General features: G+C 49.4%; 1 protein-coding gene across 3 annotated transcripts in view; it reads left to right on the top strand.

Moving 5' to 3' along the window:
* The first annotated feature begins 21605 nt into the window (after positions 1 to 21605).
* Positions 21606 to 26623, top strand: part of MDM2 (MDM2 proto-oncogene) — a 30508-nt gene continuing 25490 nt past the window's right edge. Inside the window, exons 1-2 of one of the 3 annotated variants that reach the window (XM_075856934.1) lie at positions 21606 to 21655; positions 25297 to 25389. In XM_075856934.1, coding sequence (XP_075713049.1) covers positions 21630 to 21655; positions 25297 to 25389 — 119 coding nt within the window. In that variant the 5' untranslated portion in view covers positions 21606 to 21629. Of the gene's footprint in view, positions 21656 to 25277; positions 25390 to 25985; positions 26362 to 26623 lie in introns of those variants that run through there. The other 2 variants (XM_075856935.1, XM_075856933.1) reach the window with 2 other exon arrangements.

Genomic DNA, 26623 nt, shown 5'->3' with positions numbered 1-26623 from the left:
TTAGACACACTCACTCTAGTGTCCTCACACAATCCCCCCTCCTTTATCCTGGCTAGTGCCAGGAGAAGGAGGGGGTTGAATCTTCAAACCTCCTACACTGTGTGCTGCCATTTTCTGAGAGACTGAACAGTGTAGGAGGATTAGATACAGTGCTAAGCAGACAGTATAACACGAACATAATACACACATCACATACACAAACATAACTTACCTGCTCCTGCCGCCGCCTCCGCTCCTATTCCTTGCGCCTTTGCATATGGCCGAAAGCCGCGGCCGGAAGTCATCATCTTACTGTCCGGCAGTGGCTTCCGGTCCACAAGAAAATGGCGCCGGATTTCGCTCTGCTAACGAGCTTCCTTTTGGTCTGTGTGGGAGCGGCGCATGCACCGTTCCCACACAAACGGCATACGCTGCAGTGAATGGAACGGCTCCCGTTCCCATTCTCAATGGGGATGTATGTGCCGTATTCCATCTCTGTATGTGTCGTTAATCACGATTAAAGACACGGTTAGGAAGAAAATGTTAGTTACCAATATCAAAACCTTTAGTTGAGAAGAACCATCAATTAAATCAGCTAAGATTTAAGATCATTTATTCTGTACCAATACTCAGAAGAGGGGTGACAGACAAATGTTACTTAAAAGTAAGGAATTTAAATGGATCTATGAGTTAAATACGTTGCAACCAAAGGGACTCAACTTGGAATATAAGCGTCACAGCCGCGGTCGCGGACCACCGCCTTCAGTTAACTCTAGAGTGCACGCGCGTGCTCATACCTGGCCTTAAAAGGCCAGCACGCGCACATGCAAACTGATAGCGCTTATTCCCAGATCACCCTGGACTATAAAAATGGTTCTGCCCTTCCACGCCTTGCCTGAGCGTTGTTGTTGTATTCCCATGTTAGTCTTAGCAAATGGTCCATTAGTTGTATCCTGTTCCCAATGTTCCCGTATCCTGATTCATGTATCCTGTGCTGTGTTTGTTCCTGTGCCCAATCTAGTGTTGGAGTCGTATTGTGTCATCTGCCACGCCTGCTGTAATATACCACGTCTGGTATCCACCACACCTGGTGTCATCTGCCATGCCTCCTGTCATATACCACGTCTGGTATCATCCGCCATGTCTGGCGTCACCTGCCACATCAAGTTCCATCTGTGCCAAAGCCTCTGCTACTGTCTGGACTCTTACAGGTACTCTTGTGCTAAGGACTTTGCAAAGACTTTATAGACTGTTGTTTGGCCAACTGCTACGCCGCTACGACGGTGCGGCCTAGTGGGTCCACATACTCCCAGATCATGACAGTACGCTCAGGCCATGGACCCCGCTGGTCAACCCAAGACCATGACGGCTTCTCAAGTAATGCAGGCAGACATAAGAGACCTCCAGTCACGGCAGGAGCAACTCCTACAGGCGTTGAACTCCATTGCACATCGTCTGGATGCTCAAGTTTCAGTCTTCACGGCACCTGCTCCTATTGCTCCTCCTGCTACACCTCCTGTCAGTACCGATCCCAGACTGTCCCTGCCACAACCTCCTCGCTACGATGGGGACGTGAGGACTTTTAAATTAATGCCAGATCCATTTAAAACTGCACGCAAAGTCATTTTTTTCTGACGACGAGAGGATGGTCCTCATAATCTCCCTTCTTATTGGCAAGGCACTGGCATGTGCGAACCCCATCTGGGAACGTGAGGGTCTGGAGACCTATAACCTACAGATTTTCCTACAGACTTTCCGTACGGTACTTGAGGAACCTGGAAGAACATCTTCTGCAGCTTCATCTCTGCTGACCCTTCGCCGTGGGCGAGTATGCAATCCTGTTCCGTACCTTGGTCGCAGAACTGATCTGGAACAATGAGGCCTTGGTGGCTACCTTCTGGCAGGGACTGTCCTCTTGCATTAAAGATGAGCTTGCCGCTCGAGATCTACCACCTACCCTAGATGCTCTCATCCTTCTGGCCACCCGGATTGATATGATGATCAAGGAACAAGCCCAAGAGGTTCGCCAGGACAGAAGATTCCCCCTGGCCGGCTTCAACATTCCAGCAACCTCTGCTGCCCTCATCAGTTGTTTCGCCAGAGGAACCTATGCAGGAGAACTGACTCAAGTTGTCAGTCCAGGAGAAACAACGCAGATGCACTTCAGGACTCTGTCTGTATTGCAGCCTCAGAGGCCATTTGTGCATTTGTGTCCCCAGAAACTGGAAAATTCCAGCGCCTAGGATTGGTTGGAGAGACAACCCTCCGGGGAGGACTTTTGTTCATCTGGCAGACAGGAAGAGAATTCTTCTTCTGCAGACACAGCTCCAAACTGGCTGGGAACGCTGGTGTCCGTAAGACAGGAGGCTTGATAGCTCATCATTTCTGGTGGCCCACGCTGCCCAAAGATATTGTGGACTTTGTCGCTTCCTGCACTGTCTGTGCTTCTAATAAAGATGCCCATTCCAAACCTGCCGGTCTGCTCCAACCTCTACCTGTGCCCAACGCTTCCTGGCAGCATATTGCAATGGGCTTTGTCACAGATCTTCCTCCCTCAGCAGGATGCAATAATATCTGGGTAGAGGTGGACCGGTTCTCTAAGGTGGCACATTTTATCCCACTAACCGGCCTACCTTCTGCTCCTCTTCTGGCAAACCTCTTCATTCAACATATCTTCTGTCTGCATGGCTTGTGTAACGTCTATGGCCGCGGCCCGTCGTTCTGACGGCTTCGGCCATGGACATGTGAGTTCTCGGCAGCATCGCCCTCCTGGGAGACGTCGGCACTCACTTCCTGCTTCAGAGACTGTCTCCCGCAGAGAGCGTGCATGGCCTTAAAGGGCCAGTGCGCGCACAATTGCAGGAGATCTGCAATCAGTCCAGAATGCTGCTGGACTATAAAAAGGGCTCTGCCCTCTTGTTTATTGCCTGTTGCATACCTAAAGTTTGTCTTGCAAATGATCTTCTAGTGTTTTCCAGTTCTCAGTGTTACCCGTTCCTGCTGCCTGTACCCTGTATCCTGTGCTACCATGCCTCTGTGCTGTCTAGAGTTGAAGTCGAGCTGCGGCTTCTGCTGAATCTACTGTGTTACACCCACCGGGTGTCTGTCTGCTGCCGGAGCCTTATCTTAAGCCTGAATCACCGCTACTGTCTACATTGCCACAGGTACCCTTTCTGGACTATAGACATTGTATTGTGCCTGGTTGGCCAGCTGCCTATCCGCTACACGGTACGGCCCAGTGAGTCCACACCCCGCACCGTGACAGTACGCTCAGGCCATGGATCCCGCTGGTAAATTCAAAGGTCTGTCACCCTCCCAAGCCATGCAGGCGGACCTGCAGGATCTGCAAGCACGACAAGATCAACTTCTTGTGGCAGTAGATTCCATGGCACAGCAGCTTGGGATGCTAGCTGCTTCCTTCTCTGTTCCTGTTCAAATTCCTGCAATTTAACCTCCTGCTACACCTCCTGGCAGCTCCAGTTCTGATCCTCGGTTCTCGCTGCCACTGCCACCTCGTTTCCATGGAGACTCAAGCGCATTTCCTTAAGACGGAGCCAGGATTGCCTTCATTATCTCCTTACTTGCCGGCAAGGCCCTGGCGTGGGCGAACCCAATCTGGGAACAACAGGGACCTGAGACCCAAGACTTCCAGGGGTTCGTGCAGTTATTTCGTACAGTGTTTGAGGAGCATGGACGAGTCTCATTGGCAGCCACTGCTATGCTGAACCTTCGACAGGGAGACGCCTCCCTGGGCGAGTACACCATCCAGTTCCGGACCCTGGCAGAAGAACTGTCCTGGAACAATGAGGCGTTGGTAGCTTCCTTCTGGCATGGCCTATCACCCGAGATCAAGGATGAACTTGCTGCCCGGGATCTACCATCTACCTGGACAGCCTGATTCTACTAGCCACTCGAGTGGATATAAGGCTCAAGGAAAGATCTAAAGAGGTTTGACAAGAGAGACGGCTTCCTAGACTGGCGCCCAACTTCCAGCAACCCCTCTTGCCTGCTTCTACTGCTCCACCCGAAGTTCCTATGCAGGTGGACCGGATTAAACTGGCAGTGCAGGAGAAGCAGCGCAGACACACCTCTGGACTCCCCTATATTGCAGCCTCGCTGGCCATGTCGTGCGTCTGTGTCCCCAGAAGCCAAAAAATCCCAACGCCTAGGATTGGTTGCATAGACAACCCTGGGCGATACAGCATTTAATAGAGAACTCTCCTCCAAACTGTTCATTCCTGTGACCATTGTCGCTGGCGAGAGTCCCCATCCGGTCTCTGCCTATCTGGACTCAATTTCATCTGCCAAGACCTTGTGGATCTTCTTCAGTTGCCCACTGTTCTCCTGGAAAGGCCGTTGATTGTTGCCTCGGTAGATGGACTGCTGCTGCCTGACCCAATTTTGTCTGTGACCAAGCCGTTGAGGCTTCAAGTGGGAGCCCTTCATTTTGAGCTTATCTCCCTGTTTGTCCTGCCCAAGGTGGTCAACCCTGTGCTGCTGGGTTTGCCTTGGCTCCGTCTACACGTCCCTGTCCTGGATTGGAACTCTGGTGAAGTTCTCCAGTGGGGTCCCAAGTGTCTCAACCGCTGTCTGGGGCATATCCATACGCCTCAGTCTCCTCCGCATCAATCATTGGCAGGGTTGCTTCCTTGCTACTCTCCGTTCTCAGACACCTCCGACAAGAGGGAAGCAGAGACGTTGTCACCACATCGAGCGTATGATTGTCCTATCAACTTGGTTCCTGATTCGTCCCCTCCTCACGGTAGAGTATACCCTCTCTCCTTACCTGAAACCCAGTCTATGTCGGCCTACATTAAGGAGAATCTGGAGAGGGGCTTCATACTTAAATCCTCATCCCTGGCAGGAGCCGGGTTTTTCTTCGTCAAAAAAAAAGACGGATCACTCCGACTCTGCATTGACTTCCGGGGCCTCAACCAGATCATGGTGAAGAACAGGTAACCATTGACTTTGATTTCAGAACTGTTTGATCGCATACAGGGGACAATTTTTTTTTCTAAACTAGACCTGCGGATTCGTCAGGGTGACGAGTAGAAAACCGCATTTAATACACGTGATGGGCACTACGAATATCTGGTCATGCCCTTCGGCCTGTGTAACGCCCCCGCGGTGTTTCAAGAATTTGTCAGTGACATTTTTCATGATCTCCTCTATGTCTGTGTTGTGGTGTATCTCGATGACATTTTGATTTTTTCCCCAGATCCTGTAACTCATCACAGTCATGTCCGCCAAGTTTTGCTTCGATTAAGGGAGAATCATCTTTATGCCAAGCTGGAGAAGTGCATGTTTGAAAAAAGGTCTCTACCCTTCCTGGGCTATATCATCTCTGATCAGGGCCTCAAAATGGACCCTGAGAAAGTAAAGGCTGTCCTGTAATGGCCACGCCCCCAAGGTTTAATGGCCATACAACGCTTCCTGGGATTCGCCAACTTCTACCGGCTATTCATTCCCAACTTTTCTTCATTGACGGCTCCCATCTCTACCCTCACCAAAAAGGGCATGAATGCCAAGGAGTGGACTCCAGAGGCAGAAGCCGCATTTAAAACCTTAAAAAAGGCCTTTACTTCAGCCTCTATTCTTCATTACCCTGATGTATCCCTACAGTTTTCGTTAGAGGTAGACGCTTCCTCTGTTGGTGCTGGTGCACTTATCTTCCAGAGAGGTTCGAAAGGCAGGACTGTGGTATGTGGCTACTATTCTAAACTGTTTTCTCCAGCAGAGCGCAACTACTCTATTGGGGATGGGGAGTTACTGGCCATCAAGCTGGCCCTGCAGGAGTGGAGACACCTACTAGAAGGCGCAGCTCATCCTATCCTGGTCTTCACGGACCACAAGAACCTGACCTATCTTCAGACGGCTCAGTGGCTGAATCCTCGCCAAGCCAGGTGGTCACTGTTCTTTGCTCGGTTCCGGTTCGAACTCCACTACCGACAAGAATGTGAGGGCCGATGCCTTGTCTAGGTCGTTTGAGACAGAGGACACTGTGGAGTCCCCACAGAATATTATTGATCCTTCCTGCATCTTCTCTGTCAATCCTCTGCAAGTTAGAGACATTCCTCCGGGAAGGACTTTTGCACGTCTGGTAGACAGAGGAAGAATCCTTCACTGGGGTCACAGTTCCAAGCTGGCAGGTCACGCAGGTGTCCGTAAGACTCGAGACCTAATTGCCCGTCAGTTCTGGTAGCCCACGCTGCCCAAAGACGTCATGGACTTTGTCTACTCCTGTACGGTATGCGCAGCAAATAAAGTTGCCCACCCCAGACCAGCTGGTCTGCTCCAACCACTGCCTGTGCCCGATGCCCCCTGACAACATATTGCAATGGACTTCGTCACAGATCTACCTCTCTCTGCTGGATGCAGTGTGATCTTGGTGGTGGTGGTGGATCGATTTTCCAAAATGGCTCATTTTGTTCCCCTGACTGGCCTGCCTTCTGCTGCTCAACTGGCCGATCTCTTTGTTCAACACATCTTCCGGCTGCACAGCTTGCCTCTGCATATTGTCTTGGATGGGGTCCTGTTCACATCGAAGTTCTGGAGAGCACTCTGCGGTCTCCTCGGTGTAAAGTTGGACTTTTCCTCGGCCTACCACCCCCAGTCCAATGGTCAAGTCGAGAGGGTTAACCAGATTATGGAGAACTATCTACGGAACTTTGTCTCCAGGTGGCATGATGACTGGGTGCAGTTGCTCCCGTGGGCTGAGTTCTCCTATAATAACCATACTAGTGAGTCCACCACCTCCAGTCCATTCTTCATCGTCTACGGCCAACATCCTCGAATACCTCTTCCTGTCTCTACTATGTCCCAGGTGCCTGCAGCCGACTCTACCTTCAGGTGATTTTCTGCAGATATGGCAACAGACCTGATCTTCTATTCTGCTGGCGGTGGACCACATGAAGAGAAAGGCAGACACTAGAAGACGAGAGCATCCCCAGTTTCTTCTAGGTACGGCTGTTTTCCAGGAATATCCGGCTGAGGGTGCCGTCTTGCAAATTTGCTCCCAGGTTCCTCGGACCCTTCGAGATTCTGCTACAAATTAACCCTGTGTCTTACAAACTTCGGCTGCCTCATAGCCTCAAGATCCCTAACTCCTTCCATGTCTCCCTGCTGAAGCCCGTGGTTCTGAACCGCTACTGTAATGATGGGGGTAGGGAAACAGACAAGTGAGCCCTAATCTACCCGCCACTCAGTCCCTGCCTACTTGCAACGACCCGCCCTAGGCGACGGGGTACAACTGGGCGATGGTCCCTACACTCAATAAGTGCACGACAGACAAACATACATGGGAATGGAAACGGGGCAGTTGCCCACGGCAACACCGTGAGCAACAAGAGTAGTAAACGAGCCGAGTAAAACCAGGAGAGTACGAGGTGCCAAACGCAGAGCAGGAGAGTAGTGAACAAGCCGAGTCAAACCAGGAGAGCACGAGGTACCAAACGCAGAGCAGGAGAGTAGTCAGCAAGCCAGGGTCAATACGAAGCAGGGACAAATAGCACAAGAAGCTGCAGCAGGGCCAGGAAACCAACAGAGAAGATTCACAAGCAATGAGGAACAGGAAAGGCAGGTATAAATAGACAGAGGGCGGGAGCTAGCTCCGTCTGACCAAGCTGCAATAGGCTCTCCCACTCCTAAGCCTGCCATCCTGAGTGATGGAAGATGGAGTCAGTCTCACAGACCTAGAAGCAGGTGCAGACTGATTACCTATGGGCGTTGATAAAGAAGCTGTGCCTGGCAGATCCTTTACAGTACCCCCCCTTTTAAGAGGGGCCACCGGACCTCCTGACCAATATCCCAGCGTGAACATCCCGGGCGGGTACCCACGTCCTCTCCTCAGGCCCGTATCCTCTCCAATGGACCAGGTACTGGAGGGAGCCTTGGAACATCCTGCTGTCCACAATCTTGGCCACCTCGAATTCCACCCCCTCAGGGGTGAGAACAGGAAACGGAGAAGGAGCCAAGGACGGGGAGCAGCGTTTAAGGAGGGAGGCATGAAACACGTTGTGAACTCGAAAAGATGGGGGCAACTCCAGTCGGAAGGAGACAGGATTGAGGACTTCAATGACCTTGTACGGCCCTATAAACCGGGGAGCAAACTTCTTGGACGGGACTTTCAGGCGCAAATTTTTTGACGATAGCCACACCAGATCCCCGACCATAAACAAGGGGTTAGCAGAACGTCTTCTATCTGCCTGAGTTTTTTGTATGCTCTGGGACGCCTCTAGGTTCTTCTGAACCTGGGCCCAGACTGTGCACAGTTCCCGATGAACGACTTCTACCTCTGGATTGTTGGAACTACCAGGTGAAACGGAGGAGAACCGTGGATTAAACCCAAAATTACAGAAAAAGGGGGAGACCCCTGACGAGTTACTGACCCGGTTATTAAGGGAAAATTCGGCGAGGGGAATGAATGAGATCCAATCATATTGACAGTCAGAGATAAAACACCTTAAATATTGTTCTAGAGACTGATTAGTCCTCTCAGTTTGGCCATTAGTTTCAGGATGGAAGGCAGAGGAGAAGGACAGATCAATCTCCAACTTTTTACAGAAGGCTCTCCAAAAAAATGAAACAAATTGTACCCCTCTGTCCGAAACAATATTGACAGGGACCCCATGGAGACGCAGGATGTGTTTGACAAACAAGGTAGCTAACGTCTTAGCATTGGGTAGTTTCTTGAGGGGCACAAAGTGGCACATCTTACTGAAGCGGTCTACTACAACCCACACCACAGACTTGCCTTGAGATGGAGGCAAATCGGTGATAAAATCCATGGAGATATGGGTCCAAGGTCTCTGGGGAATGGGCAAAGAACGTAGTAAGCCCGCTGGTCGGGACCTGGGAGTCTTGGACCTAGCACAAACTTCACAAGCGGCGACGTAGGCCTTAACGTCTTTAGGCAACCCAGGCCACCAATAGTTTCTGGCAATGAGGTGCTTGGTACCCAGGATGCCTGGATGACCAGATAGTGCGGAGTCATGATTTTCCCTAAGTACCCTTAGCCGGAATTGCAGGGGAACAAACATCTTGTTCTCAGGAAGGTTCCCGGGAGCTGAACCTTGATCAGCCGCAATCTCAGAGACTAAATCAGAATCAATAGAGGAAATGATTATACCTGGAGGCAAAATACAAGCAGGATCTTCCTCCGAAGGAGGGCTGGCCATGAAGCTACGCGACAGTGCATTAGCCTTAATATTTTTAGACCCAGCCCTATAGGTAACCAAAAAGTTGAATCTGGTAAAAAATAACGCCCATCGAGCTTGTCTCGGGTTTAGCCTCCGGGCAGATTCTAGGAAAACCAGATTCTTGTGGTCGGTAAGGACCGTTACCTGGTGCCTAGCCCCCTCTAGGAAGTGGCGCCACTCTTCAAATGCCCATTTAATGGCTAAGAGTTCGCGGTTGCCAATATCATAGTTACTCTCAGTGGGCGAAAACTTCCTGGAGAAGTAGGCACAGGGACGGAGATGGGTGAGGGACCTGGTACCCTGGGACAAGACAGCCCCCACTCCCACCTCGGACGCGTCAACCTCCACGATAAATGGCTCCATTTGGTTGGGCTGAATCAGCACCGGGACCGAGATAAAGCACTTCTTAAGGACCTCAAAAGCCTGGACAGCCTCAGGAGGCCAGTGGAGGAGATCAGCACCTTTGCGAGTGAGATCCGTAAGAGGCTTAGCGATGACCGAGAAGTTAGCAATAAATCTCCTGTAATAATTAGCGAACCCCAGGAAGCACTGTAACGCCTTCAGGGAGGCAGGTTGGACCCATTCCGCCACAGCCTGGACCTTGGCAGGGTCCATGCGGAATTCATGAGGAGTGAGGATTTGACCCAAAAATGGTATCTCCTGCACCCCAAACACACATTTTTCGGTCTTCGCAAACAGTTTGTTTTCCCGAAGGACCTGGAGCACCTTCCTGACATGCTCAATGTGGGAGGACCAGTCCTTGGAAAACACAAGTATGTCATCAAGGTACACTACAAGAAATACCCCCAGGTAGTCTCTTAAAATCTCATTTATGAAATTCTGGAAGACCGCAGGAGCATTACACAACCCAAAGGGCATGACGAGGTATTCGAAATGACCTTCGGGCGTGTTAAACGCAGTCTTCCACTCATCCCCCTCTTTGATGCGGATAAGGTTATAAGCCCCCCGTAGATCAAACTTAGAGAACCATTGGGCCCCCTGAACCTGATTAAAGAGATCAGGAATCAAAGGAAGGGGATACTGGTTCCTCACAGTGACCTTATTCAAGTTTCGGTAGTCAATGCATGGCCTAAGACCACCATCCTTTTTCCCAACGAAGAAGAAGCCAGCACCTACCGGAGAAGTAGAGGGGCGAATGTAACCCTTGGCCAGGCATTCCTGGATATACTCTCTCATGGCTTCACGTTCGGGACAAGAGAGATTAAATATCCTACCCTTAGGGAGCTTAGCTCCTGGTACCAAATCGATAGCGCAATCGTATTCTCTATGAGGGGGTAACACTTCAGAGGCCTCCTTAGAGAAAACATCAGCGAAGTCCTGAACAAACTCAGGTAGCGTGTTCACCTCCTCAGGGGGAGAAATAGAATTAACAGAAAAACATGACGTCAAGCATTCATTACCCCATTTGGTAAGATCCCCAGTATTCCAGTCAAACGTGGGATTATGCAACTGCAACCAGGGAAGGCCTAAAACCAAATCGGACGATAATCCCTGCATTAACAGTACAGAGCACTGCTCCAAATGCATGGAGCCAACAAGGAGTTCAAAAACAGGGGTATGCTGTGTAAAATAACCATTAGCAAGAGGAGTGGAGTCGATACCCACTACCGGGACAGGTTTAGGCAAATCAATCAAAGGCATAGCTAGAGACATAGCAAATTCCACAGACATGATATTAGCAGAAGACCCTGAATCCATGAAGGCACTGCCGGTAGCAGACCTACCACCAAAAGAGACCTGAAAGGGAAGCAAGATTTTATTACGTTTCATATTTACGGGAAATACCTGTGCGCCCAAGTGACCTCCCCGATGATCACTTAGGCGCGGAAGTTCCTCCGGCTGCTTATTCTTACGCCCAGGACAGTTGTTCACTTGATGCTTGTCATCCCCACAGTAGAAGCAGAGACCATTCTTCCTGCAGAGACTCTCTACGTTGTTGGGGGGACACGGAGGCCCCGAGTTGCATAGGTACCTCCGAGTCTTCCGTGGAAGAACGAAGCAACGGAACCTCGGGAGGCATCATGGGGGAGTCAGAGGAGAAAACACCAAGACGTTCAAGTCGTCGTTCCCTGAGACGTCAGTCAAGTCGTACCACTAAAGCCATAACCTGGTCTAGGGAGTCAGAAGAGGGGTAGCTAACTAGCAGGTCTTTCAGGGCGTTCGACAGGCCCAACCTAAACTGGCACCTTAAGGCAAGGTCATTCCACCGAGAAGCTACGCACCACTTCCTAAAGTCAGAACAATACTCCTCAACAGGTCTCTTACCCTGACGTAAGGTCACCAGCTGACTCTGGGCAAAGGCAGTCTTGTCAGTCTCGTCATAAATGAGTCCGAGAGCAGAAAAGAAAAGATCAACGGAGGAAAGTTCAGGGGCGTCAGGAGCCAAGGAGAAGGCCCATTCTTGGGTCCCCTGAGAACCGGTCAGGCAACTTGAGGTGGGGTTCAAGAGGTGAGGTGAGGGGCACTACCATGGTAGCATCAGGCTGGTTGACCCTCTGAGCCAGGGCCTGGACCTGTAGGGAAAGACCCTGCATTTGCTGAGCCAGGGTCTCAAGGGGGTCCATAGTAGTGTCAGGGACCAGGGTAGACTAGGTATATAGGCTTGTGAATATGTAATGATGGGGGTAGGGAAACAGACAAGTGAGCCCTAATCTACCCGCCACTCAGTCCCTGCCTACTTGCAACGACCCGCCCTAGGCAACGGGGTACAACTGGGCGACGGTCCCTACACTCAATAAGTGCACGACAGACAAACAGACAAGGGAACACAGAACCTAAGGGAAACGGGGCAGTTGCCCACGGCAACACCGTGAGCAACAAGAGTAGTAAACGAGCCGAGTCAAACCAGGAGAGCACGTGGTACCAAACGCAGAGCAGGAGAGTAGTCAGCAAGCCAGGGTCAATACGAAGCAGGGACAAATAGTACAAGAAGCTGCAGCAGGGCCAGGAAACCAACAGAGAAGATTCACAAGCAAGGAGGAACAGGAAAGGCAGGTATAAATAGACAGAGGGCGGGAGCTAGCTCCGTCTGGCCAGGCTGCAATAGGCTCTCCCACTCCTAAGCCTGCCATCCTGAGTGGTGGAAGATGGAGTCAGTCTCACAGACCTAGCAGCAGGTGCAGACTGATTACCTATGGGCGTTGATAAAGAAGCTGTGCCTGGCAGATCCTTTACAGCTACTCCAGGACTCCTAGTTCCACAGTGGCTCCTGGCGGCTCGTCAGGGACTTTCTAAGTAGGGGAGATCCTGCCCACCAAGAAAGTGGGATGAAGGACGTTTTATCTGGTGGATTGGAGGGGATTTGGTCCAGAAGGGAGGTCTTGGAACCAGAGGAGAATCTTGATGCTCCTATCCTCGTATAGAAGTTTCTCTCCCGCTCTGGCCCCAAGAAGAGGGGGCGTAAGAGGGGGGATACTCTAACGTCTATAGCCGCGGCCCGTCGTTCTGACCTACCCTCTGACGGCCGCGGCAATGGACATGTGAGTTCTCGGCGGCATCTCCCTCCTGAGAGACGCCGGCACTCACTTACTGCTTCAGAGACTGTCTCCCGCAGGGCGCGTGCACGGCCTTAAAGGGCCAGTGCGCGCACAATTGCAGTAGATCTGCAATCAGTCCAGAATGCTGCTGGACTATTAAAAGGGCTCTGCCCTCTTGTTTATTGCCTGAGTGTTGTTGTATACATAAAGTTTGTCTTGCAAATGGTCTCCTAGTGTTTTCCAGTTCCCAGTGTTAGTCGTTCCTGCTGCCTGTACCCTGTATCCTGTGCTACCGTGCCTCTGTGCCGTCTAGAGTTGTGGCTTCCGCTGCATCTACTGTATTACACCCACCGGGTGTCTGTCTGCTGCCGAAGCCTTATCTTGAGCCTGAATCAACGCTGCTGTCTACATTGCCACAGGTACCCCTTCTGGACTATAGACATTGTATTGTACCTGGTTGGCCAGCTGCCTATCCGCTACTCGGTACGGCCCAGTGGGTCCACACTCCGCACCGTGACATCTTGCCTCTTCATATCGTGTCTGATTGGGGGGTCCAGTTCACATCAAAATTCTGGAGAGCCTTCTTGGAATTCTTCCATGGGCCGAATTCTCCTATAACAACCACACAAGTGAGTCAACTACTTCCACGCCATTCTACATCGTCTACGGCCAACATCCACGAGTTCCTCTTCCTGCTATATCTGAGGTACCCGCAGCTGACTCTGCGTTCGGTGACTTTCTATACATTTGGCTACAGACCTTGTCTTCTATTCTACTGGTAGTCGATCACATGAAGCGAAAGGCTGATACACGAAGAAGAGAGCCATCTCAGGTTCTTCTTGGAACCAAAGTTTGGCTGTTCTCGAGGAATGTTGGTTTGAAGGTGCCCTCGTACAAGTTTGCTCCCGGGTTCCTCAGACTTTTTGAGATCCTGCAACAGATAAACCCTGCCTCCTATAAACTTCGGCTGCCTCCTACCCTCGTAATACCTAACTCCTTTCATGTGTCTCTTCTGAACCCTGTGGTTCCGAACCGCCACAGTAAAGCTTCTAGTTCTACAGTTGCTCCCGACTGTTCTTCTGATGTGTTCGAGATGAAGGAGACCCTGGACTATAACAGAGTAGGAGGAAGGACTTTCTATTTAGTGGACTGGAAAAGGTTTGGTCCGGAGGAGAGGTCTTCAGAGCCAGAAGAGAACCTTAATGTCCCTACCCTCTTAAAAAATTCCTCTCACGCTCCAGACCCAAGAAGAGGGGTGTAAGCGGGGGTACTGTAACGGCCGCGGACCGCCGCCTTCATCTACCTCCCGACGGCTGCGACCGCAGACCTCTGTCTTCTTGCCAGCGTTTCCCTCCTCGGAGACGCCAGCACACATGACCGCCCTGCTCTGAAGTGTCCTCTAGAGTGCGCGCGCGCTCGTTACCGGACTTAAAGGGCCAGCGCGTGCACATGTAAACTGTTAGCAACTATCCCCAGAGCACCCTGGATTATAAGGGTATGTTCACACGCTGAGTCAAAAACGTCTGAAAATACGGAGCTGTTTTCAAGGGAAAACAGCTCCTGATTTTCAGACGTTTTTGAAGCCACTCGCGATTTTTGCGGCGTTTTTCAGGTCCGTTTTTGGAGCTTTTTTCAATAGAGTTAATTTAAAAAAAGCTCTATGAAGTGTCCTGCACTTCTTTTTTGCGGCCATTTTTTTACGCGCCCGTTTTTCAAAACGGCCTGTCGGAACAGAACGCCGTTTTTCCCATTGAAATCAATGGGCAGATGTTTGAAGGCGTTCTGCTTCTAATTTTTCAGCCGTTTTTCCAGCGTTTTTAGCCCGAAAAATGGCCGAAAATAGGCCGTGTGAACATACCCTAAAAGGGCTCTGACCTTCCACTCCTTGCCTGGTTGTTGTTGTTGTTGTATTCATGTTAGTCCATGTTAGTATTAGCAAATGGTCCCTTAGTTGTATCCTGTTCCCAGTATTCCCGTATCCTGATTCATGTATCCTGTGCTGTGTGTGTTCCTGTGCCTAATCTAGTGTTGTAGTCGTGTTGTGTCATCTGCCATGCCTGCTGTAATATACCACGTCTGGTATCATCCGCCATGCCTAGCATCATCTGCAACACCTGCTGTCATATACCACGTCTGGTATCATCCGCCACATCTGGCGTCATCTTCCACATCAGTTCCATGTGCCAATGCCTCTGCTACTGTCTGGACTCTTACAGGTACTCTAGTGCTAAGGACTTTAAATACACTTTATAGACTGTTGTTTGGCCAGCTGCTACTCCACTACGGTGGTGCGGCCTAATGGGTCCACATACCCTCAGATCATGATAATAAGTTTACACTTGGCCTCTAAATTTTCATTAATATGTTTTTACATTCTTTTAATATTAAAAAATGTATATGTATGTTTTTATAGGTGATTAATGATACCCTTTGTATTTACAGATACTAAGGAGCTCTGAGACCTGAGGGGACCTGTCCACCATATATGATTGAAACCAACATCAGGAAAGTGGACATTGCAGTTAAAAAGAAAACAAATCATTGCAATAATGATGCGGATGACATAGGAATGATCGCCTCTTTATTTTATATTTAGAATTATGTATTAAATCATAGTGGTGGACAAGGAGGAGGAAATAAACATATGTGAATATGCTGAGCTCGTTTTCATTAGGCGTCGTCTGATGTGGATGACTGCTGGGAAAGTGCGCTGTGTATAATTTCACCTATGAGGGTAATATGTACGACGGGCGCTAGTTTATACCGCTATGACTACCCCTTTCTTGTAGGGGGAAGATTATGGAGCGATTAAAGTTTGCAATTTGACCCCTGACCTAGAATCCCTAAGGCGGAATTCACACGAACGTGTGCGTTTTGCGCACGTTGCAGTTCCGTGTGTCATCAGTGTTTGGTGCGTGGCTGCGTGATTTTTGCGCGTATGGCATCCTTATGACACGCGGTTTTGATGTTTAGAAAATTAAATGAAAGAGGTCGTTTCATTGTTCCCATCATTTCTTGAACAACTGTTGCGCGATTGACGCGCAGCACACGGAAGTGCGTCCGTGATTTTCACGCACCCATTGACTTCAATGGATGCGTGATGTGCAAAAAACGCTCAAGTATAGGACATGTCGTGAGTTTCACGCAGCGGACACAGGCTGCGTGAAAAACACAAAATGTCTGAATGGCCCCATTGACTTACATAAGTCCGTGCGAAAATCACGCACGTATCACGGACGTGAAATACGCTCGTGTAAATAAGGCCTAACATTAGGTATGTTCAAGCACTATCTAAATACGCTGTAATGAGCTACTTTGTTTATGTGGGGTTACTATGTAACCAGAACCTCCCCATTTATTGATTGGTACCAGGGCATCATGCGACCCTGGTTGCCTAGATGCAGCATCCTCCCATGCAGGGCCGCCATCAGGGGGGTATTAGGGGTACTGGTGTGAGGGGCCCGGCCAAACCTAATTGAAAGGGGGGCCCGGCAACTGCCGCGACTTGCCATTGGTAGAAAAAAACGGGCCCCTGCAATGGGGCCCGTTTTTTTTCACCACAGAATGTCGTGAGCTGCGGGCCCCCCTCTCGTCATGGGGGCCGTCGAACCGCCCGCGCGACCGCACGCACAAGGAAACTCCCGCGCGTGCGCACTCGCGAACGTCCGCGAGCACGCACCCACGAAAGCCCGCACTCGAGACCGCCCGCGCGCGCACCCGCGAAAGCCCGGAACCGCGCACCCGCGATCGCCAGAAAACGAAGAGCGCGCAGCCGCGGACACACACATGGACACAACTTACCTGGAGCCTGGCTGGAGGTGAAGGACTGGACGTCTGGACCGAAGACATCGCCTGAAGAGGACTGGAGTGGGAGCAGCTCTTCAGACACAGTGAGTAAAGTGTTGAAAGTGCTGTTTAAGTTATGGCCCTGTTCACACAGAGTATTTTGCAGGCAGAAAAAAAATCTGCCTCAAAATTCCTTACAGAATTTTGAGGCAGATTTTGACCTGCCCACACTATCTTGCCGCGTTTTTTTGCTGCGTTTTTTGCCCGCTGCGATTGAGGACAGCAGACAAAAAACGCAGCGAAAAATGCATTTTCTGCCTCCCATTGATTTCGATGGGAGGTCAGAGGCAGAACCGCGGCAAGAAAGGACGTACTGCTTTTTCTTTTTTCCGCGACTGGCTCCCATTGATTTCAGATTAAATCAATGGGAGGCGGTTTTGGAAGTTTTTTGGTGCTGATTCTGACGAAGTGTCCGAGTCAATATCAAGGCCCAAAAACTCTGTGAACTGGGCCTTATTGTTAGGGCTTGGTACCATGATATAGTGCTGGACGGAGTACCGTTAACAGGCGGTGCCACGGTAGGGGGGCCCAGAAAATTTAGCTGTAGGGGGCCCTGAAATTCCTGATGGCGGCCCTGCTCCCATGTAACATTATGATAAGTGATGCTACTATGTAATGTTTGGCTAGCCCTACCCTAAATAGTAACAATGTTAGCCAGGAGATAAGTACGTGAGAGGCGATCATCTCTTCATAGTTACTTTGTTGGAAATTCTGACTCGATCTATGGAGAAGGATGTGCCAATATTGGGACATGCAAAGTATGGTTTGTTGAATGCCGGTGATTGCTGTAATGTGGTGAGCTGGTCTCTTCAGTCTCTCTTTATACACAGAGAGATTTGATATATACGGGGGGGTTTTCTATATTATATACACACTATATATTGATTGACCTTTGATTTTATATATTTGGAAGTGTTAATATTTAAGATCAGTGGCGTAGCTATAGGGGTTGCAGCGGTCGCAATTGCGACCGGGCCCCAAAGCCAGGGGGCCCGCCGTCCCAAGCACCACATCAATAAAATGTCACTATAGTAACTGGGGCCGCGGGCCCGTTATTATAGTAACTGACAGTACTTACCCGCATGGTTCCGGAGCGCAGCGGAGGTCCTAAGGTCACAGCGCTGTGCGCAGCGCATGATGTCACATTGCTATGCACTCGTGCACAACATCCCAACCCTGGATAGTCAGGACAGGACCTCCGCTTCGGCTGAAGAGGAGGGGAAGATTAATATCCCTGTCTGCTGAAGCTGATAGGTTGGGGTTCGACTCCCGGGACCCCACCAATCAGCTGTTTTGAAGGGGCCGCAGCACTCGTACGAGAGCTGCTTCCCCTTCATTCCGGTCACTTGCTCACACTGTGAATCTGTGTCGGCGACTCACAGTGTGAGCAAGTGAGGGAAATGAAGGGGAAGCAGCTCTCGTACGAGCGCTGCGGTCCCTTCAAAACAGCTGATTGGCAGGGTCTCGGGAGTCGGACCCCGACCCATCAGCTATTTATGGCCTATCCTGAGGCTAGGCATCAATGTTTATGGACTGGACAACCCCTTTAAGCCTACGATGTAGCAGGCTTAGAGGGCCCATGAGACAGGATCACAGATTGTGTGATGCTGTCAGCTGGGCCCTGTATCTAAGCCAAGCACATGCTAAACCTAGATACAGGGCCCATGTGTGATGCTGTCTGATGGGCCCTGTATATAAGCCTACCACCCGGTAGGCTTATATACAGGGCCCCAGCAGACAGTAATCTTATACTGTATAAGATTACTGTCTGTTGGGACTCTGTATCTAAGCATCTTACATAACCACATGGTAAGCTTAGATACATGGCCCATATGTGATACTGTCTGTTGGACTACTGCCTTAGTAATGGCCGCCGGCTGATTGACAGCGTCCACTACTAAGGCGGGGCTTAGTGTTAGCGGGTGCAGAGGCTAACACTAACCCCCATTATTTCCCTGGTACCCACAGCCACCAGGGGTGCCGGGTTCGATCCAGTACTTGACCATCTGTAATTATGGTCGGATACTGGGGCGGCCGCGGGCTGGTATTATCAGGCTAAGAAAGGCCAGAAACAGCGCCCCCCTGGTAATGCTAGCCTGCTGTAGCTTTATTGTATCTGGCTGGTTATGAAAAACCCACGTCATTTAAAAAAAATATATAATAATTGGAAAGAACGATGCAGGGTCCCCCCCCCCCCAATTTTCATAACCAGCCAGATACAACATAGCAGCAGGCAGCATTACCAGGGTGGGAAGGGCCACTATTTTTGGCCTATCCGAACCTAATACTACCAGCCTACGGCCGCCCCAGTGCCCAACCATCACTACAGATGGTCGGGTACTGGTCCGTACCCGGCTCTCCCTGGTGGCGGTGAGTACCGGGGTAATAATGGGGGTTGGTGTTAGCCTCTGCATGGCATAACATTAAGCCCCGTCTTAGTAATGGACGTTGTCAATCAGCCAGCAGCTATCACTAAGGTGGTAATAATAAAGTTTAATAAAATACAAAGACATAGAAAAAAATATTTTATTGAAATAAAAAAAAAACACATAACCCTTATTAACCATTTTATTGGGAATAAAACAAACGCTGTCATTGAAGTAGTCCTCGAATCTGACGTAGTCCAACGACCGAACCTGTAAAATAACACAAAGACACAAAAATAATTAGTAACACATAAAGAAGCAAAACAATTATTATTGCTGGAGCCGCAATGTCAGCGAGCTGGGCCCTATATCTAATCCGATCATGTGTGATACTGTCTGCTGAGCTACTGTATCTAATCTCATCATGTGTGATACTCTTCTGCTGAGCCACTGTATCTAATCCTATCCATAGTTTATAGGGTTGTAGTGCTATACATACTCTCTCTCTCTTTCTCTCTCTCTTTCTCTCTCTCTCTTTCTCTCTTTCTCTCTCTCTCTCTCTCTTTCTCTCTCTCTCTCTCTCTCTTTCTCTCTCTCTCTCTCTCTCTTTCTTTCCCCTGACATGTTAAGACCTTAGTGACGCCCCTGGCTGCTAGTGCTGCATTGTTGGGTCACTTAGGAGACCCAGCGATGCAACTGGAAGCTGCGGGATGTTGGCTATGAAAAGTTTGCAGGGGGTGCGGGCCCAATAAGAAATTTTGCATCGGGGCCCATGAGCCTTTAGCTACTCCCCTGTTCAAGATTATGTAAACACCTGTGGCAACTTAGCGAAATGATTGGACCATGTGATAACCTACACTTATGTATTTAAGAGGATGTATTTAGACATGATGTTAGGCTTGAGAAAGACCCTTCACTCACTATGGGTCGAAACGTTGCCATTATTTGCTGGATGTTTGACAAAAAAAAACCCGTAATTTTTTTTCTTTCAAATCTCTAGAGACTTCGATCAGATTTGGTTTATCTGATATGACAGCGTGACACCGCCCCAGTTATCGGGACCACTGCTGCTTCACCTCCTTTTTCTTTGGGTCGCTATTGTGATGTCATAATGGCCTCCAGTGTGATGTCACAATGGCCTATTGTGATGTCTCGTCACAATGGTTGCTCTTATGATGTCAGTTCTCCCAATAGTGTCCCAGTACCACGACTAGCATACAGTAGCAGTGGTATGCCAGATGGCCTTGTAACAATACGATACTAATGAGTGCCAGCCACAGTAATCACTCACATGCCCTATGCTGCTCACAGTCTAAGGAGGGATGCGCGAAAAGAACGGACATGTACTATTTTCCCACTGACCCTTCACACTGTCCGTTGAAACAGCGGCTGTGTGAACGGCCACATTGAATAACATAGGTCCGTGGGATGGCCGCTGTTTGAACGGCCGATTAACATGCTCGTGTAAATAAGGCCTTATACAAATGAGCGAGCCCCCCTCAGGCCTATAAGGTTTATATAAGGACTCTTTCTAAATGAAATGTGCGCCATCCGTCTACCCATCCCCATCAGCAGGGCATTTTATTGATGCCTAAAAATAAAGAGCTCTGCCAGGACAGATGTCCTAACAAGCACATATACATGTGATACTCACGTACCCCTGTGCTCATTGCTGTTTGACATACAGTAACAACTAAAACCAGAAACTTGAAAACATCCTGTTTCAAAGTACGGTAAATAGTCATATGACATGACCACACATCGTATCGCCCCACATTCAGTATATAGTCGGGACATACATACCCATAGATATCTGGAACGAACATATGACAGAACAGTGTCCGTTTGCCATATGTATAGGTAAGGCTGGGTTCACACGACCTATTTTCAGACGTAAACGAGGCGTATTATGCCTCGTTTTACGTCTGAAAATAGGGCTACAATACGTCGGCAAACATCTGCCCATTCATTTGAATGGGTTTGCCGACGTACTGTGCCAACGACCTGTCATTTACGTGTCGTCGTTTGACAGCTGTCTAATATGCATGGGCATACTTTTTTTTTTCCAACTGTCCTGAAAAGTGTAGTCAACCACTCTTTCCAAAGCACAGGCATCTTGAAAAAAACTAAAAACATATATTCATATATAAGTGATCGCATTTTCAGATCCCATAGTGGGACAAAAAAAAGCTTTAAAAAAAAGTCCAATAGGATTTTCAAAAATAAAAAAACAACATTCAAGCAAAAATAAAAACAAAAAAAACACCTTTCCCACTTATTAGGTAAAATATTATAAATAATAAGAACAAAACATAATTGGTATTGCAGTGTCCGTAATATCAATTTATTCATCCTGCATAGTGAATGCGTAAAAAAAATAAACGCCTAGCCAAAAAAAATGGCATAGAAAGTGATCAAGTCATATATACCCCAAAACCGGATCAATGAAAACCGCTCGCCCCACAATAAAATAAGCCCTTACACAACGACATCGACGGAAGAATAAAAAAAAGTTATGCTTCTCAGACTATGGGGACACAAAACACATTTTTTTTAAAGTGATTTTATTTTGTAATAGTTAAAAAAAAACACGATATAAATGTGTCCTTAGTATGGAGTACTTCGCTCTGGCGTTACTTTCTCCACGCCAGTGCAGTCCTGTCAGCGCGCCGCAGTCAGTTCACATGTGGCCTGACATATTCCGGTCTGCCAGCAGGTGGAGTCAGTGAGATGGCGCACTACGCATGCAGGGAAATGGCGGCCGCATATCCAGGGGCGGACATACCGCATGTGCAGCCGGTGCAGCTGCACAAGGGCCCCGCGTGGGAAGGGGGCCCGTTCCTCTGCTGGCCGACTCAGTTCTCAGCTGCGCGATGCTGAGGACTGAGACAGAGGCCCGTGGACCACTGGCGTAGCTATAGGGGTCGCAGCGGTCGCAATTGCGACCGGGCCCCGAAGCCAGGGGGGCCCACGGCCCCCCGCACCACATCAATAAAAAGTTACTATAGTAACTCGGGCCGCGGGCCCCTGTTACTATAGTAACATACTTTACTTACCTTCCTGGTTCCGGATCGCAGCGGAGGTCCTGACGTCAGGCGCTGTGCGCAGCGCATGACGTCACAGCGCTATGCCGCCGCGCACAGCATCGAGACTACAGAACTCCCGCCGCGGCCGAAGAGGAAGGTAAGATAGCCCTGACTGGCGGGGTCCGACTCCTGGGACCCGCCAATCAGCTGTTTTGAAGGGGCCGCAGCACTCGTACGAGAGCTGCTCCCCTTCATTCCTGTCACTTCATTCCGGTCACACTGTGAATCGGTTTCGGCGATTCACAGTGTGGGCGAGTAGTGAAATGAAGGGGAAGCAGCTCTCGTACGAGTGCTGCGGCCCCTTCAAAACAGCTGATTTGCGGGTCCCGGGCGACACATCAGCTATTGATGGCCTATCCTGAGGATAGGCCATCAATGTTTAGGGACTGCACAACCCCTAAGCCTACGATGTAGCAGGCTTAGGGGGCCCATGAGACAGGATCACAGATTGTGTGATGCTGTCTGCTGGGCCCTGTATCTAAGCCAATCACATGGTAGGCTTAGATACATGGCCCATGCGTGATCCTGTCTGCTGGGCCCTGTATCTAAGCCTACCACACTGTAGGTTTAGATACAGGGCCCCAGCACACAGTAATCTTATACTGTATAAGATTACTGTCTGCTGGACCCTGTATCTAAGCCTACCTTGTGGTAGGCTTAGATACAGGGTCCCACAGACAGTATCACACATGGGCCCTGTATCTAAGCCTTAGGGTATGTGCACAGACACTAATTACGTCCGTAAGTGACGGATGTATTTCGGCCGCAAGTTCCGGACCGAACTCAGTGCAGGGAGCCGGGCTCCTAGCGTCGTACTTATGTACGACGCTAGGAGTCCCTGCCTCGCTGTGGGACAACTGTCCTGTACTGTAATCATGTTTTCAGTACCGGACAGTTGTCCGGCAGCGAGGCAGGGACTCCTAGCATCGTACATAACTATGATGCTAGGAGCCCGGCTCCCTGCACTGTGTTCGGTCCACTACTTGCGGCCGAAATACGTCCGTCAATTCCGGACGTAATTAGTGTGTGTGCACATACCCTAACACATGTGTTACTAATCATTTTTTGTGTGTTTTCTTACAGGTTCGGTCGTTGGACTACGGCGGATTCCAGGACTACTTCGATGACAGCTTTTTTTTTTATTAATAAAATGGTTAATGAGGGTTGTGTTTTTTTTTTTTATTTCAATAAAATATTTTTTCTATGTCTTTGTGGTTTTTTTTAAACTATATTACTACCGCCTTAGTAATGGCCGCCGGCTGATTGACAGCATCCATTGCTAAGGCAGGGCTTAGTGTTAGCCGGTGCAGAGGCTAACACTAACCCCCTTTATTACCCCGGTACCCACCGCCACCAGGGGTGCTGGGAAGAGCCGGGTACGATCCAGTACCTGACCATCTGTAGTGATGGTCGGCCACTGGGGTGGCCGCAGGCTGGTATTATCAGGAGGGGAAAGGCCAGATACAGTGGCCCTTCCTACCCTGGTGATGCTAGGCTGCTGCTGCTTTATTGTATCTGGCTGGTTATGAAAATGGGGGGGACGCCACGTCATTTAAAAAATAATTGGAAAGAACGATGTCGGGTCCCCCCCAATTTTCATAACCAGCCAGATACAACACAGCAGCAGCAGGCAGCATTACAAGGGTGGGAAGGGCCACTGTTTTTGGCCTTCCCCAGCCTAATACTACCAGCCTGCGGCCACCCCGGTGCCTGCCCGTCACTACAGCTGGTCGGGTACTGGTTTGTACCCGGCTCTTCCCAGTACCCCTGGTGGCGGTGGGTACCGGGGTAATAATGGGGGTTAGTGTAGACTCTGCACCGGCTAACATTAAGCCTCGCCTTAGTAATGGAGGTTGTCAATCAGCCAGCGGCCATTACTAAGGCGGTGATAATAAAGTTTAAAAAGATACAAGCACATAGAAATTTTTTTTATTGAAATAAAAACACAACCCTCATTAACCATTTTATTGAGAATAAAAAAAACGCCGTCATTGAAGTCCTCGTATCCGAAGTCCAACAACCGAACCTGTAAAAAAAACACAAACACACAAAAATAATCAGTAACACATAAAGAAGCAAAATTATTATTCTTACCTTTCCTGGGTCCAGCGCTGGAGCCGCAATGTCAGCGAGCTGGGCCCTGTATCTAATCCTATCATGTGTGATACAGTCTGCTGAGCTGTGTATCTAATCCAATCATGTATGATACTGTGCTGGGCCCTATATCTAATCCGATCATGTGTGATACTGTCTGCTGAGCCACTGTATCTAATCCTATCATGTGTGATACTGTCTGCTGAGCCACTGTATCTAATCCTATAATGTGTGGTACTGTCTGCTGAGCCACTGTATCTAATCCTATCATGTGTGATACTGTCTGCTGAGCCACTGTATCTAATCCTATCATGTGTGGTACTGTCTGCTGAGCCACTGTATCTAATCCTATCATGTGTGGTACTGTCTGCTGAGCCACTGTATCTAATCCTATCATGTGTGATACTCTCTGCTGGGCCACTGTATCTAATCCTATCATGTGTGATACTGTCTGCTGAGCTGTGTATCTAATCCTATCATGTGTGATACTGCCTTCTGAGCCACTGTATCTAATCCTATCATGTGTGATACTGTCTGCTCAGCCACTGTATCTAATCCTATCCATAGTTTATAGGGTCGTAGTGCTATAGATATGCTATGCTGTCTCCTATACACACACTTTTTTTTGGGGCGGACACATATGTATTGGGGCTATTTCCCGGACATTTTAAGCCCTGAGGGTATGTTCACACGGCAGCGTCTGTTACGGCTGAAATTACTGTGCTGTTTTCAGGAGAAAACAGCACCGTAATTTCAGCCGTAATGGCATGTGCAGGCGTCTTTTGCTGCGTCCACTACGGAAGTAATTGAAGCTGGTTTTCCATGGAGTCCATGGAAAACGGCTCCATTTACATCTGAAGAAGTGACAGGCAGTTTTTTACGCGCCGCCTTTCGACAGCGGCGCGTAAAAAAAAATGACCATCGGCACAGAACATCGTAAGACCCATTCAAATGAATGGGCAGATGTTTTCCGACGCTTTTGAGCCGCATTTTCGGATGTAATTCAATGCTAAAACGCCCAAATTACGTCCGTAAATAGTGTGTGTGTGAACCCAGCCTTAGTGACGCCCCGGCTGCTAGTGCTGCATTGTTGGGTCACTTAGGAGACCCAGCGATGCAGCTGAAAGCGGACCGTCGGCCATGAGAAGTTTGCGGGGTGGGGGGGGGGGGGGCCCTGGCACATTATCTGCACAGGGGCCTTTTGCAGTCTGTGTCCGCCACTGCGCATATCGTTCCTGATATTACATCATTTTTGTGGTAAGCTGGAGGAGCTAGGTCCGTACACCGACGAGATGGAAGAAGGAGAAAGCAGCACTGAGCTGAGGTTGGTAGAGGGGATCGGTGGGGCGGTCTGGTGAAACGATGAGAGAGACGCTAACGAGCGGGCCTGTGCGACTGCGGCTCTAGTAGTTGTGGTTGCCACAATGGCGTTTGACGTTACCGCGTGACCGGAGCCCCGAAGTGTGTGGCGAGAACTATACGCGCGGGTTTTCTGTGTGTCTTTGGTGGCATTGTGCTCCGTATACGGGTGGCGAATACGTGCATTCGGGGCAATGTCCTATTATCAAACATTACGCAGGCTAAAATTCGCTTTTGCGTTCACCTCGTCCAAATGTGAACTTGACACAACCGAGCCAGTAGTAACAGAGGAAAATAAGAGCGTCATGCAGTCTAGTGTCCCCTGTTATCAGCCCAGAGACCTCCCCACCCCCATCGTCACTACTAGCACATCTCTGACGACATTTACATACATCTGTGATAGGTTAGCAGTTCTTGCTGCCTGTATGGGGCTTTGTGATAGTGGGGGACAGACTGCCCCCCCCCCCCCATTCTACATTCATAAAATAGAAGACGTTATAATGTACGTCAAATGAGATAGACGCAGTGTCCCTTTAAGAGCAGCCACCTTAGAACAGCACACATTGGAGCAGGGTGTTTCGTATAATGCACTATCGCATAGACTCCGTGCACATTGTTGTCTAGGCACATGGCGTTATTGTGATGATATGAAACGTGCGTATTGAGGACGCTGGCCCGTAGGCACGTATCCTGCAGCGGGTCAGAGCACGGGTGACATGTCTGGTTATGAGTGGCTGAGCCGGTGTGACTGCTGGGAACACAGGTGGTGAGTCAGCGCTGTGTTTCGGGTCATGCTCAGACATGCAGTGTACGCCGCGGATCTAGCCCTGACTTGTCTGCTGCTCGCTGTGTATGGGACGCTGGGCTGCAGAATCCAGCACTTTCTAGTGGGGCTCGACTCCCGGCTGCAGCACTTTACGGCTCCTGTTTATTGCAGGTAAGGGCTGATTTCTTGCTGTCACTTCATGCTGACATGCGCTGCCTTCTTCTCCTAGGTACAACCTGCACTATACAAGTCCGTCTATAATGTTTGATGACACGTTTCTCCCATATGTTGTGTTTTCCTGTATTAATGCATGTATTGCTAGCATATAATATATATATATATATATATATATATATATATATATATATATAATGTGTGTGTGTGTGTTACATTGTACTCTGGCTGTAATCTGTATATTTATATTATTGTAATC

The sequence above is a fragment of the Rhinoderma darwinii genome, chromosome 3, assembly GCF_050947455.1.
Source record: "Rhinoderma darwinii isolate aRhiDar2 chromosome 3, aRhiDar2.hap1, whole genome shotgun sequence".
Lineage (NCBI taxonomy): Eukaryota > Metazoa > Chordata > Amphibia > Anura > Rhinodermatidae > Rhinoderma > Rhinoderma darwinii.
Note: the sequence above shows the minus strand (reverse complement) of the source record. Positions and strands in the feature narration are given on the sequence as shown.